Below are 13,753 nucleotides of genomic sequence, written 5' to 3'. Positions count from 1 at the left end.
ACAAAAATATTTTGTGAGAGATGAGCACATGCGATTTTCACTACCGTATCAAAAGCACCCCAACTATCTACCAGCCGGACACCAGCTATAAACCTACCGAAAGTGTTGTTGATGCAAGATATCCAGATCTCCCAATATACCGTGAAATCCATTTTCAATACATCGCATAACGCGAGACACATCGCACAAAGTGAGACAATCAGACACATAAATAATAACTCAATTAAAAGAAACGAAAAAGAACCGAATTTTTGAACAAAATCCGATATTTATTGGAAGAAAGTTAAAAACAAATGATAAAAATGTTGTATGGATGAAGAGAGAGGATGGAGATAGAGATTAAGATGGGTAGAAAGGGTGAAGAAGGAGGTGTGATGATTAGGGTTAATGGAAGATGGGGCGGCCGACTCTTATCGAGAGAGAGGGATAATTGATTGACCAATTTTTTAATACTCTTTTTGACATATAATTCTAAACACTCTTTAGCCTTTTCGGGTTTTTGCATCTTCAAATGCCTTAATTAATAAAAAGAACTTAGGTGTGTGTAATGTACATAATTATAAAAATAAAAAAAACATACAACAAACTTCTTGGTAACTTCTACAGCCCATTTCGAATTTTGTGCAAGAATGGCAATATACGTGTATGCCCCAACTGCCCATTTTGAACGAATAGTCGCATTCAATATCTTTACTGTTGTATCATTGTGTATACTATAAAATTAATTTTAATGTAGTCAGAAATAAACACAAAAGCTTCATAATCTATGAGCTAATCTTATTCGTATTTTTCACATACATTTGAAGTTGAATGAGATTCATACAATAAACATATATAAATAATTACTGTTCCACATGGAATTTGATGCGGCATGGTGTTCGTGGTTTCTTTTCCGTAAACTTGTGATCGGAATTTGATCTAGGTCATTTCCATGCCCGGGTCTTTATATTGGTCTTACAAGTGTTTTTGGTAATCTTACGAGTGTTCTGATTACGTGGAGAAGGTAAACTAGGTATTCGTAAAATCACACAAGTTCTTCCACTAAGTCCACGACCACGTCCCATGTCTCTGATTAGCATTTTTCCTTGCATACTACAAAGTAATTAGAAAATATTTCCAAGTAATTAGATATCATTCATGCAAGATACTAAATATAACAAAAAAAAGACATAACTTCTAAGTCTGATAAATCGTCAAAATAATGAAAAACTAATAAAACAAGATCAAAAGCTTTGATAAAATTCTACATGCTCTCATTTCATATCATACGATTAAACTTAGAAATCTTAATTAGTATTCATAAACACAACTCATAGAGAACTAACAACATTAAACCCATATCAAATAAAGAAGCAAATAAACTCCCCCCTCTCTGGCTCTTACGCAAACATAGGTATACATAATCGAAACTTGATGTACAAGACACATAATAACAATACAACATACTAATTGTATAATTTACATATTTTATTCATATTAAATCATTTTTCTACATCATTATTTCAAAATGAAAGCATTTTTCATCACAAAAGATAACAAAGAAAATGAACATTAACAACTAATGAAGCTCAAAAAACTCAAACCTTTGAAGAACATATAACTGTGAGATTTAACTCTTACTAAGTTCATCAAAAAATTGAAAAATATAGATGAAGAACACATTCGGTTATTAGTTTACTATAAAGAGCCACATGTATTCTCTCCTTCTCCATCATACTTATACATATATTTGTATAAACATGAATACACCATACACATAAAAACAATCATATGAACAACACAATTGAAAGAAATTAACAAATATTTAATGTTAAACATGTTGATTTAAGACAGCCACATTCATTCTCTCTATATATCACACTCATACCTATAAATATATATATATATATATATATATATATATATATATATATATATATAAATGCATAAATATGATAAAGAGGAACAAAAGATATACATATTAAGAACACACAAAATAAATAAAATAAATTAGCAAATATAGGTAATTAGGATAACGCACTAATGTTTTATATAGTCTATATGTGGTCTTATCTCTTTCAAATTGGTTGTTGATTAAATGTAATCCAACTAATAAATTTACAGTTTTAAGACTATATTTTTTCAAATCTAACCTAAATAATTTTTCTAATTTATTTACCCAAAAGTAAATGATTATTAAAGAATACTTATATAGTAATTATTGAATTTTTGTAAAATGGTTTAGAGTTTCATGCAATAGAGGAAAATATAATGGGTTCGTATTAGTTTTCATTCTAGGAAAATAACTACATCATATTTACTATATACACCCTTTTTATCATGTATGCAACTCATGACAGATACTTAATTATTTAATAATGAATAGGAAAGTAGTGTGTTGGTTCAATTAAATGGCGGGTCATTGTTGTATTTCTAAGCATTGCATGTTTATTTATATGCATTTGTATACTTATTTTTTATTTAATTATTAACATATTTAAATTTTGTATAAATTAGTTGTACTTTCTATATATTTACATGTTTATTTAGATGTACTTATATACTTATTTCCTATTTTACTAACCTACTTTAATATTACACATTAATAAAATATTAATGGGATATACATATTTATAATTAAATGAACACAAAACTAGTATATTCTCATTATTGGTTTTCTTGAGCTTTCTAGGACTTAGAGTTTCTCATGTTAGCTTTAATGTTGATATATCATAGAAATCCTTTAGATAATTACTCCATACAAAAAAGAGAGTCTTCTTAACTGTTAGTGGATTTCCCTTCAAAGTATTAGTTATTATGGTAAGATAACATGTATGGTTCTTCGTATCCATATTCCACAATCTTTCAAAAATCTTGAGATTCTTACAATACCGAAATCGATTTTCTTGTGTGTCTCCATGCCGACGCACATTAACAACTTAAATTTTTTATTAGCTCTAATCTCATTAATAATAATGGCTCTCGTGCATAAAAATCTATATGATCATGTAAATGTATTTGTTACATATGTAAACAAGAATGCTTGAACTATCTAACACATGGTGGCCCTGGCTATCAGCCAAAAGTAATTAGGAGTCTATAAGGAGGCTTATGTAATCCTCAAAAAAGTAATTAGGTAATGGGAAAGGATTTTTCTTCGTGAATTGTAAATTGTGTATGTGATTATATGTATGCAGTAAACACACATGACACAACAAAAGGAACCAAAGAAAAAAATATATTTGTACATGTTTCACGCGAATAGTTTAATAGATTAATTAGTCACTAATTACTATATTGAAACAGGCATAAAAAACCTACTGTTCCATTTATTTCTCTGACACTAATTTTTTTCGTTCATGTACTAGCCATTTGTGACGTGATCAGTTTTCAGTGATCTGCTCAATCCTCTAACTTTAGATCAAGCATGTCATTAAGCTACAAGTGCTTATACTTTGTCCTTTGTCTAATATTTTCTGCTCTTCATTTCCAGATATTTCCATCTGATGTGTACATTAGTGGAATTGTTGATGCTGCAAAGTCGTTCAGGTATATCTTGCAAATTTTCATCAGAGCTGGTCTGTACATTATAGGTTTTAAAAAATCACATGAAGTCTAATCTAAGCATTCTTTATAATGTTTATTGGAATTATCTGATTAATTATCTGTATAAGCTATATATGCCCTGCTTAATATGAACTTAAATTTTTTATTAGGTCTAATCTCATTAATAATAATGGCTCTCGTGCATAAAAATCTATATGATCATGTAAATGTATTTGTTACATATGTAAACAAGAATGCTTGAACTATCTAACACATGGTGGCCCTGGCTATCAGCCAAAAGTAATTAGGAGTCTATAAAGTTGTCATAGGACTGAAGTGGGTCTATAAGACAAAATATAATAAAGATGGAACAGTCCAAAAGCACAAAGCAAGATTAGTATCTAAGGGGTACTTCTCAGCAACCAGAAATTAATTTAACTGAAAATTTTGCTCCAGTAGTACGCATGGAAACAATAAGATACGTACTTGCTATTTGTTATATCAAGTATTTCTACGACATGACGACTAGAAGTTGCATGCGACATGTCGACATAGACAGCTACAAGAAGAGAGCCAAAGACGTGTAGAAGGATTCAATAACAAACCTGAAAAATAGGAGATAAGCATCAAAAAAGTGGAGAAGAAGGTGGAAGATGGTAAGAGAGATGGGAAGAGAAAAAATAGCTAACAAAAGGATAGAAGGCAATTCAAATAAAAAAGAGAGACAACGGCATGAAGATTAGAGGGGGATAAATAGTAGAAAATACATAGACTAGAGCAAGTCTTCTAGTAGAACACAAAAATACACTACTTCTTACATTGTAATTCAGCTACGTTATTTTGATATAGTGGATCTCTTTTAGGCTGGGCTACAAATCCCACCTGCGGTTTTGATCCTTTACGGGATTTTCCGCCTCACCAAATCGTGGTGTTTTTTACTTGCACTACACCATAAAATGCCTACTGTAACACCAAAAAAACGTTATATTAGGTGGTAAATATGTTGCTTTTGCCCCATTTTTAAGCTAAGGTAACATTTTCTTAAAGATAGGTTTTTTCATGTTACCTTAGGGGTCTAAGGTAACATCTTTGGTGCCTAAGGCAACATCGTGTTTTAACTTGTTTATATGTTGCCTTAACTTGCTAATGCAACAGAAAGAGAGATAGTTGTAACTTGTTTTTTATGTTATCTTAAAGTTCTAAAATATTTTTAAAAAAGTGAGACCCACATTAGGGCCCACAGTTATTACATGGAATATGGGTCCCATTTTTTTGTTATTGTAACATTTTATAAAGCTAATGTAACATTTTGCTAATAAAAAAAATGAAAATTTGTTGTTAATATTTATGCAATCCCAAAAACAAATTCATTAACTAAACGATCCATCCAACAATACAATTTCATAAAACCGATGTGCAATTAAATGTACTATATCTAATACATCCCAAACTTCTTAATCTACTAAATACAAACATTACAAGTCTAGTTCATTGTAATTTTCTGCACATTGTCTTTGCACTCCTCCTTGTAGTGTCCTCTATGATGAAAGACATCCAATAGGGGGTATTCCAAATACACCTATTCGACGAGCACCCAATTATGCACTCTCCGTGCTTAAATCATGAAAAATATTATCCTCCTGCCAATAATATCAATTAAAGCGTATGTACAGCTCACTATAAACCTCCTCTTCCAAATCACCAGCAGCATAGAAGGGGAATGTTGCATCTACTCTGACTTTAAAGCATGGAGTAGTTGCCCTCCTAACAACTTGTCCATGGCGATTGAAGGCAATAAGCAGAGCACGGTTCGAAGCAGGAAGTAACAATGATAGCTGATGTGAGCCTAAATGATGTACAAGCCATGGTAGATCTGCAACATGCTCCTTGTAATAAGCTAGCTCACTCAAGTCGAAGATTTGGATTACCTCAAAGTCATCATCTGTGTCCTTCAACATGCTATACTTCGACTTTAGAATTGAAAGGGAATCTGCAGCAACTCGAACCCAACTAATCCCAATAAGAAGTATAATTCTCTTCCCAACAACTTCGGAGAATTCAACCTATAAAGAGAAAACGGATAAAAGTTCATTCAGAGGATCAACATAATCGCAACAAGTGATGGACTGTAAACAAGTTGTGTACCGCTAAAAATAAAGGAAATTGCAAGTTGCAACAGGATTTTATACCAATTTAGAATAGAGGGAACTTGTCTAGATTAACGAAAGAGAACGGAGAACAAACTTCAAGAGGATACAGAATCTGACAGTTTTAAAGATGCATTAAATGTTGAAAGAACTTGCCTCAGATTTATCTCTTCGTCTGAGGACAGTTTTGGAATCCCATAGCATGTCCAACTTCACACTCTTTGCTTTTTCCAGCCACCAAATCAACCATTTTTTTTGCAACTGAATGGGTATGCTGGAATTCCAGAATTCATAAAAACATCGGCAGCATATGGTTCGCAGAATTCCCCTCGAGGTCCAACTATAACAAGTCCGGGATCTGGAGCCAGCCCTACCAAATCTTCGGGATAGTGGCAGATCCTCTTTAACTTCTTAATGGTCGGGTCTTTAAACGGGATCACCAACTAAGGCATTGTCTTGAATTTGTTCCAGAATGTATCTTCATTTGTACAACCAAGAGTACTTGCCGTGTCATAGACATAGAAGAGCACAACCTCAAAGTTCTTAGTTTTGGCTAATTGCTCGTAAGCTGTCATGAGTTCCGCGGTGAGGCCAGGGTAAGAAGGGGGAAGAACCCTCTTCAAAGAAATGTAGGGAGACCACCTTGTCTTCAAGACTCTGAATGTGTACCTGTAATTATTAACAGATGCAAGGGTAAGATAATTGTTGATTAATCAGGATTCAGATGAGAATGCAGGAGGGTAAAATGATGAAGAGTTTAAATAGATATCATAATTAATTAAAGACTAAATTGCACTTCACAAACACATACAGAAAGTTTTTTCTTTGTCGAAATATCAAACATTTTTAACACAACCTATGTACATACAGTATACAAACTTAAATCCAAATGTCTTGAGCAAATTTTGGCAGGAAGTAAAATCAGAGTAGGGGATAAAAGTCCAGGGCATGGAAGAGAAGGCAGTTATCACAAAATGTTAATATTTTTTTTTATTCGAAGGTTTTGCATGTTCTGCACAATCAAGGTACATCACATAATGTATTGTATAGATATATGTAATGAGCATGTTCTGCAAATACTATTAATGTGCTGAATCCTGAGTTAAGTAACAATTGAAGCAGTGTTAAGACCAACAAAATGGTTCAGGGTTCCAATAGAAGTCAGAAGTATCCAAGTACAAAGATTACGACCCTAGAACAAAACTAGAAGTAGAACAAACAGGGGGTCTTTGAAAACAAGCTAGTAACTAATACAAGCAACTAACATATATGATGGATCCAGCAGATGGCAGTGTAAGGGGTCAGGTTTGAAACATTTAAGCAAGCCAGTCGTCTAATTTTAAACATTAGTAGTGTGCATTTTATCTCGATCATGCTAATTCCTTGCTCATTCTTTTTTATTATTCGGCAGAGAGCAAAAGGTCCCTGAAAAATTATAGAACATTTGTAAGAAAAGTGATCTTTAAAGTACGTACTTTTCAATTACCACAATTACATCAAAAAAGACGCGAGTAACGAGTTAATTGAATATACCTGAGAGCTTGGGGAATCTTGAGGAACATCAAGAATAAATGAATTTGCTGCAACTCAAATCTTAATAAATCAGAACCACCAAACTTTTAATTAAATTTTTATACCTGAAATCGAGCTAAAATACCCGAGTCATGTTTGGTGTAAAAACCATAAAAATGTTTCTGGCATTCATTTTATTAAAATCATCTTGCTCAACAACATCAGCCATGAGATTGATTAAGTCTAAATTCAATATACAAAACAAGATCAGTAAATAATATGCAAATCAAGGTTATGCACACCAGGGCGTCCATATTACACACTGCACACACAAATATACCACGTCTAAATTATGATTCAACATGCCCTGTTTCTCAAAGTAAATCCGTGAATTTACATTGTTCTATTAAGTCTGAAGTCTGAAACAGTAGGCTTCTGATAACTGCTCTACACTTCTACTATTAGCATACTGAAATGCCACAAACCTGCATATTAAAACCTATTCTGAAGTGGGTAACATTCAACTTCAAGAGCTACATCCAGCAGAAGAAATAGTAATAATCTATCTGAATCATATTCTGTTACCCTTTCTTCTAGTTGATATATAACGGAAAGCAACTGCAGTGCATTCTTACGTGCTCGTTTCTCGCGGTCACACACACAGAGCATCTCTGTATGAGGTTTTGATGCTTCTGGAACATTACTAGTTGTACTAGCATAAACTCATTTTCTTTTATTTGTTTGGGATGGTCTTGACTGGTTTATCTATATAATGTTAGAACTGAAGTCAACTAAACGCACAATATTTGTAGTCATTTGCATAGATATCATATTTTAGAAAACATCAAGTATGTGAGAAATAATACAGAGACAGCGTAAAGGACTAAACATTCAATTTGCATCAAAACCAACTTCTAAAATAAAAGAACAACTTCTGAGTAAAACAATCTTGATTCAAACAAACCTTATATTACAGGCAACACTTACAATCAAATATTCTAAAAAGGTAAGATAGCATCAAGCATTTCAGATATCGTTTGCTATCATTTTGAATTTTTGATATACAAATTATTGATCTCTAAATTACCATGTGTAACTGAAATGTAAATAGCGCATGCTTAATCTTTTTTTATACAATTATGTATGTTACTTATAACCTTATTGGGACTATTAAGACATAGAGGACACAGGTGTTCCGATCACATACACTTAAATTAAAAAACAAAAAATATTCTTAAATTAAAAAGAAACAAGCAATCCTTAAATCAAAATATTAAGCAAACTTTACATCATCAGACAAAGGATTACCAACTAGTCTCTTATAAGCAGTGTTCTAAAATCAAACATATATGTTGATGTATCCAACATTTAAAAAAGGCCCAAAAATACCAAAAATCATAATCAAAATACCTAAAATTGAAACTCCAAAGCTCCAATTCTACCAAAGAAGACCTGAAATCAAAGGCATAAAATTAGTTGAAGGCCCTAATTTAAACTAAAAATTTGAAATCCCAATTGTAAGAAGCCCTAATTTGAAGTTTTCAAATTAGGCACGACCGTAGCTTTGAATCAATTAATTTGAAGACTCAATGATCTAATTATATAGTCGGTGTGAATAACAAAGAGCGAGGCAGTGAGAACTGGGACTGAGAAATCGGGGTTGGGAGAGAGACAACGCAGTTGGAGAGAGACAGAGATGGGTCAATAGATGTACTACAATAAGAATGATAGTAAGATTATGGTCAGAAAATGGCAGCGAGAGAGAGTGGTAGAGAGAGTGGTAGAGAGAGATTAGCGACAGAGTAGACAGAGAGAGCGTGCTGAGAGAGATGGGTAACAGAGAGAGTGTGTGTTGAGAGAGAATGAGATGCGGACTGAGAAAGATGTGTAACGAGGGAGATGTCAAATTTTTCAATTTGTCCAAAAAATTTGGGCAGCTTTTTACCCAAAATTTCCCTCTCTCTCCGAATTACCAGGTCCAAAATTTGGATATATGTTCAGGTCCAAACTGCAACAATTATGTAATAATTAATATTCAAATAATTATACAATTTTTACATATTTTAATATTTTATATAAATTCGTATGTTACATTTTTATATTTTTTTTGTTATAAAAAATATCCGTGTACCATATATCTCATTTATTAAATTTGTATTAGTATATCAGCTAAGATTCTTGAAAAATGAATTAAAATTAATATTTAATATTAAAAAATATTAAAATTATGTTTTAATACTCTAAAGTAACACTTTGACAAAAATGTTCCAAGCTGCAACACTTTGTACCTAATGCAACATCAGGTTTTTGGCTTAGGTAACATAAAAACCACAATGTTAGATTATCTGATTAGTACCATATCTAGGGTAACATATTAGGTAACATTCTTTAAACAGGGTGTTGCGATAGGCCTTATATGGTGTAGTGTTGCTATTTTTATTACGTTATAATTCTAGTTCTTTCATTAAAAACTTATAAATATATTATTAGCATTAACACACATAAATTTGGTAAAAACAATTGGCGCCGTCTGTGGAAAATTGCTAAGGATTTCTACAGACCTACATCATTTCCACCAGCGAACCACCACGAAACCCGATAAACACAGAAGGTAACGCTTCCAACAACGAGGAGATGGCTCCAACGTTGAAAAAGCTATAGTCAGAGATGGACAAATGCAGACGATTTTGATGGAAAGAGCCACACACCAAACTGGCTAGTGGAAATGTACATAGTTGGTTTCGATGTCAACTAAGGTTTCTAGTGAACAACATGTGCAAGAATTAAGTACAAAGGTAAATAATCGTGAGAGTGAATTAGAAGCGCAGTTTAACAAGAATGTAGAACATGACTTGGATGATGGAAAAACCGGAAGAAGCGAACTTCAAAAAAAAAACTAATCCACAACTAAGTTCAAATGTAATAAAAAACAATATGTAGTCACTAATAATACTTGTAATTAAAAGAAAAAGAGAAACAATAGGTCATAAATAAATGCTTTTAATAAAAAAAGGGCCAAAAACAATATAAATGAATTTTATAATCTTTTGAGCATATTTTGTGATTATAATATAATAGGAAATTAAGGTTGGAGGCCATGGAAAAATCATTTTAGAGGAGAACTTATAAATCATATAATCATTAATTAGAATATAACTTATGATGTCTATATCTCACTTGTGTACTTTCTAAATACCTGTTTGTATTAATTTCACCTATATTAACTTACGACCAAATATGTCAAATTGGATGAGTCTGAGTCGGAAATGACTTTTCGATCTATGATAATGGTCATTACGGATCAAAAAGGTAATAAATAACTTTTTCATTTTCTTGAGTATTGGTCCCACCCATTTACATGGGAGCAACGTGAATGTTTAATAAAGTTTGATAACCGACCAAGTTTTTGGTTACTTTTAAATCTACAATTCACCTTTGCTTGGTCCCCGTTTTTCCTACTTGGCATGTATGTGCCACGTGTCAAGGTTGACTAGGATGTCACGGTGGTCCGTGTCAACTTTGGTTTGTTGGTCTTTTTCATGTTTATAGACAAACAAAGAAATATTTTCATCAATTATATCGGATCACAATGTAACCGACCAACTTCATAAGAAATATTGTTGAAAATGGTCATAAATAGTCTATTTTGATCATTTTTGTATTACACCATTTTATTTTTTGGAAAAACACTAATATATTATTTGAAATTATATAATATAATATATTTGCACTAAGATATTTTTTTATAAATTACATAATGTGGTTGAAAAAAAATTGTTGTATTTAGTACCAATTCTTTACTCCTATAAATTGTTTAATCTATAAAATAAATTGCTAATCTATAAAATAAATTGCTAATCCACAATTAAATTCAAATGTAAACAAAAACAATATGTAATCACAAAGAAATGCTTTTAATGAAAAGAAAAGGAGAAAAAATGATAAGTAGTGCACCAATCACATCTAATTATGTAAAAAAAGTTTAGAAAAATAAAATTATTATCATTATATAGGGATAAAAAAATATAAATGAATTTGAGAATCTCTTGATCACATTTTCAATTATAATATAATAGGTAATTAAGGTTGTAGGCCATGTGAAAATCCTTTCACAGAAGAGTATAAAAATCATATAATCATTAATTAGCTTATAATTCTTCTATGTCATTGTGAAATACTGATGAAAATGCCAATGTCTATAGCATTCTTGGAAAACTCTACATTTTCTTCGAACAACGCTTTTTCTTGATTGACCAATTTTTATTTATTTTTTTGCCAAATTTATAGCAAATTTCATTAATAACATGAAAAAAACTCAATCGGTACAAAACCCCTAATTGATCATGCAACCAGGCTGAAAAATAAATAGACGAACTAAATAATTAACCTGTTTGTTTCCGGATTGCTTAACTAACTGAATAAAAATATTCTGAAAATTAAAAATGAAGATAATGGTTTCTCGAGCGATCCAGCCTGCATCTCCACCGAAAACAGTAATTCCATGGATAGTACAATGTTCAGAGGACTCAATTGCAAAAACTGAGAGGGCCTTTGTGTTATGAACAAAAATATTTTGTGAGAGGTGAGCACATGCGATTTTCACTACCGTATCAAAAGCACCCCAACTATCTACCTGCCGGACACCAGCTATAAACCTACCGAAAGTGTTGTTGATGCAAGATATCCAGATCTTCCAATATACCGTGAAATCCATTTTCAACACATCGCATAACGCGAGACACATCGCACAAAGTGAGACAATCAGACACATAAATAATAACTCAATTAAACGAAACAAAAAAGAACCGAATTTTTGAACAAAATCCGATATTTATTGAAAGAAAGTTAAAAATAAATGATAAAAATTTTGTATGGATGAAGAGAGAGGATGGAGATAGAGATGAAGATGGGTAGAAAGGGTGAAGAAGGGGGTGTGATGATTAGGGTTAAAGAAAGACGGGGCGGCCGACTCTAATCGAGAGAGAGGGAGAATTGATTGACCAATTTTTTAATACTCTTTTTGACATATAATTCAAAACACTCTTTAGCCTTTTCGGATTTTTGCATCTTCAAATGCCTTAATTAATAAAAAGAACTTAGGTGTGCGTAATGTACATAATTATAAAAATAAAAATAACATACAACAAACTTCTTGGTAACTTCTACAGCCCATTTCGAATTTTGTGCAAGAATGGCAATATACGTGTATGCCCAAACTGCCCATTTTGAACGAATAGTCGCATTCAATATCTTTACTGTTGTATCATTGTGTATACTATAAAATTAATTTTAATGTAGTCAGTCGTAAGCACAAAAGCTTCATAATCTATGAGCTAATCTTATTCATATTTTTTACATACATTTTGAAGTTGAATGAGATTTATACAATAAACATATATAAATAATTACTGTCCCACTTGGAATCTGATGCGGCATGGTGTTCGTGCTTTCTTTTCCCTAAACTTGTGATCGGAATTTGATCTAGGTCATTTCCATGCCCGGGTCTTTATATTGGTCTTACAAGTGGTTTTGGTAATCTTACGAGTATTCTGATTACGTGGAGAAGGTAGACTAGGTATTCGTAAAATCACACAAGTTCTTCCACTAAGTCCACGACCACGTCCCATGTCTCTGATTAGCATTTTTCCTTGCATATTACAAAGTAATTAGAAAATATTTCCAAGTAATTAGATATCATTCATGTAAGATACTAAATATAACAAAAAAAAGACATAATTTCCAAGTCAGATAAATCGTCAAAATAATGAAAAATTAATAAAACAAGATCAAAAGCTTTGATAAAATTCTACATGCTCTCATTTCATATCATACGATTAAACTTAGAAATCTTAATTAGTATTTATAAAGACAACTCATAGCGAACTAACAACATTAAACCCATATCAAATAAAGAAGCAAATAAACTCCCCCCCTCTAGCTCTTACGAAACCATAGGTATACATAATCGAAACTTGATGTACATGACACAAAATAACAATACAACTTACTAATTGTATAATTTACATATTTTATTCATATTAAATCATTTTTCTACATCATTATTTCAAAATGAAAGCATTTGTCATCACAAAAGATAACATAGAAAATGAACAATAACAATTAATGAAGCTCAAAAAACTCAAACCTTTGAAGAACATATAAATGTGAGATTTAACTCTTACTAAGTTCATCAAAAATTTAAAAAATATAGATGAAGAACACATTCGGTTATTAGTTTACTATAAAGAGCCACATTTATTCTCTCCTTCTCCATCATACTTATACATATATTTGTATAAACATGAATACACCATACACATAAAAACAATCATATGAACAACACAATTGAAACAAATTAACAAATATTTAATGTTAAACATGTTGATTTAAGACAGCCACATTCATTCTCTCTATATATCACACTCATACCTATAAATATATATATATATATATATATATATATATATATATGCATATATATGTATAAAGAGGAACAAAAGATATACATATAAAGAACACAAAAAATAAATGAAATAAGTTGGCAAATATAGGTAATTAGGATAACGCAC

The 13,753-nt window shown here is 31.6% G+C and overlaps 1 protein-coding gene across 4 annotated transcripts; it reads right to left on the bottom strand.

The window, feature by feature from the left end:
- Positions 1-4,865: 4,865 nt before the first annotated feature.
- LOC141693376 (putative nucleoredoxin 1-2) lies at positions 4,866-9,079 on the bottom strand. 4 transcript variants are annotated; one of them, XM_074498457.1, is made up of 5 exons: positions 8,595-9,079; positions 7,206-7,320; positions 6,938-7,097; positions 5,829-6,341; positions 4,866-5,588 (listed from the first exon to the last, which is right to left on the bottom strand). In XM_074498457.1, exons 4-5 carry the CDS (start codon positions 5,874-5,876, stop codon positions 5,178-5,180), a joined length of 459 nt encoding a protein of 152 aa, XP_074354558.1. In that variant the 5' UTR covers positions 5,877-6,341; positions 6,938-7,097; positions 7,206-7,320; positions 8,595-9,079; the 3' UTR covers positions 4,866-5,177. The 4 variants fall into 4 exon arrangements, with proteins under 4 accessions (XP_074354558.1, XP_074354559.1, XP_074354560.1 ...); XM_074498458.1 differs by having other exon boundaries at positions 7,206-7,309; XM_074498459.1 differs by having other exon boundaries at positions 7,206-7,252.
- Positions 9,080-13,753: the final 4,674 nt, after the last annotated feature.

Source organism: Apium graveolens, chromosome 10 (genome assembly GCF_009905375.1).
Source record: "Apium graveolens cultivar Ventura chromosome 10, ASM990537v1, whole genome shotgun sequence".
NCBI classification, from domain to species: Eukaryota; Viridiplantae; Streptophyta; class Magnoliopsida; order Apiales; family Apiaceae; genus Apium; species Apium graveolens.
The sequence above is the reverse complement of the archived record's forward strand: the minus strand, read 5'-3'. Positions and strand labels throughout refer to the sequence as shown.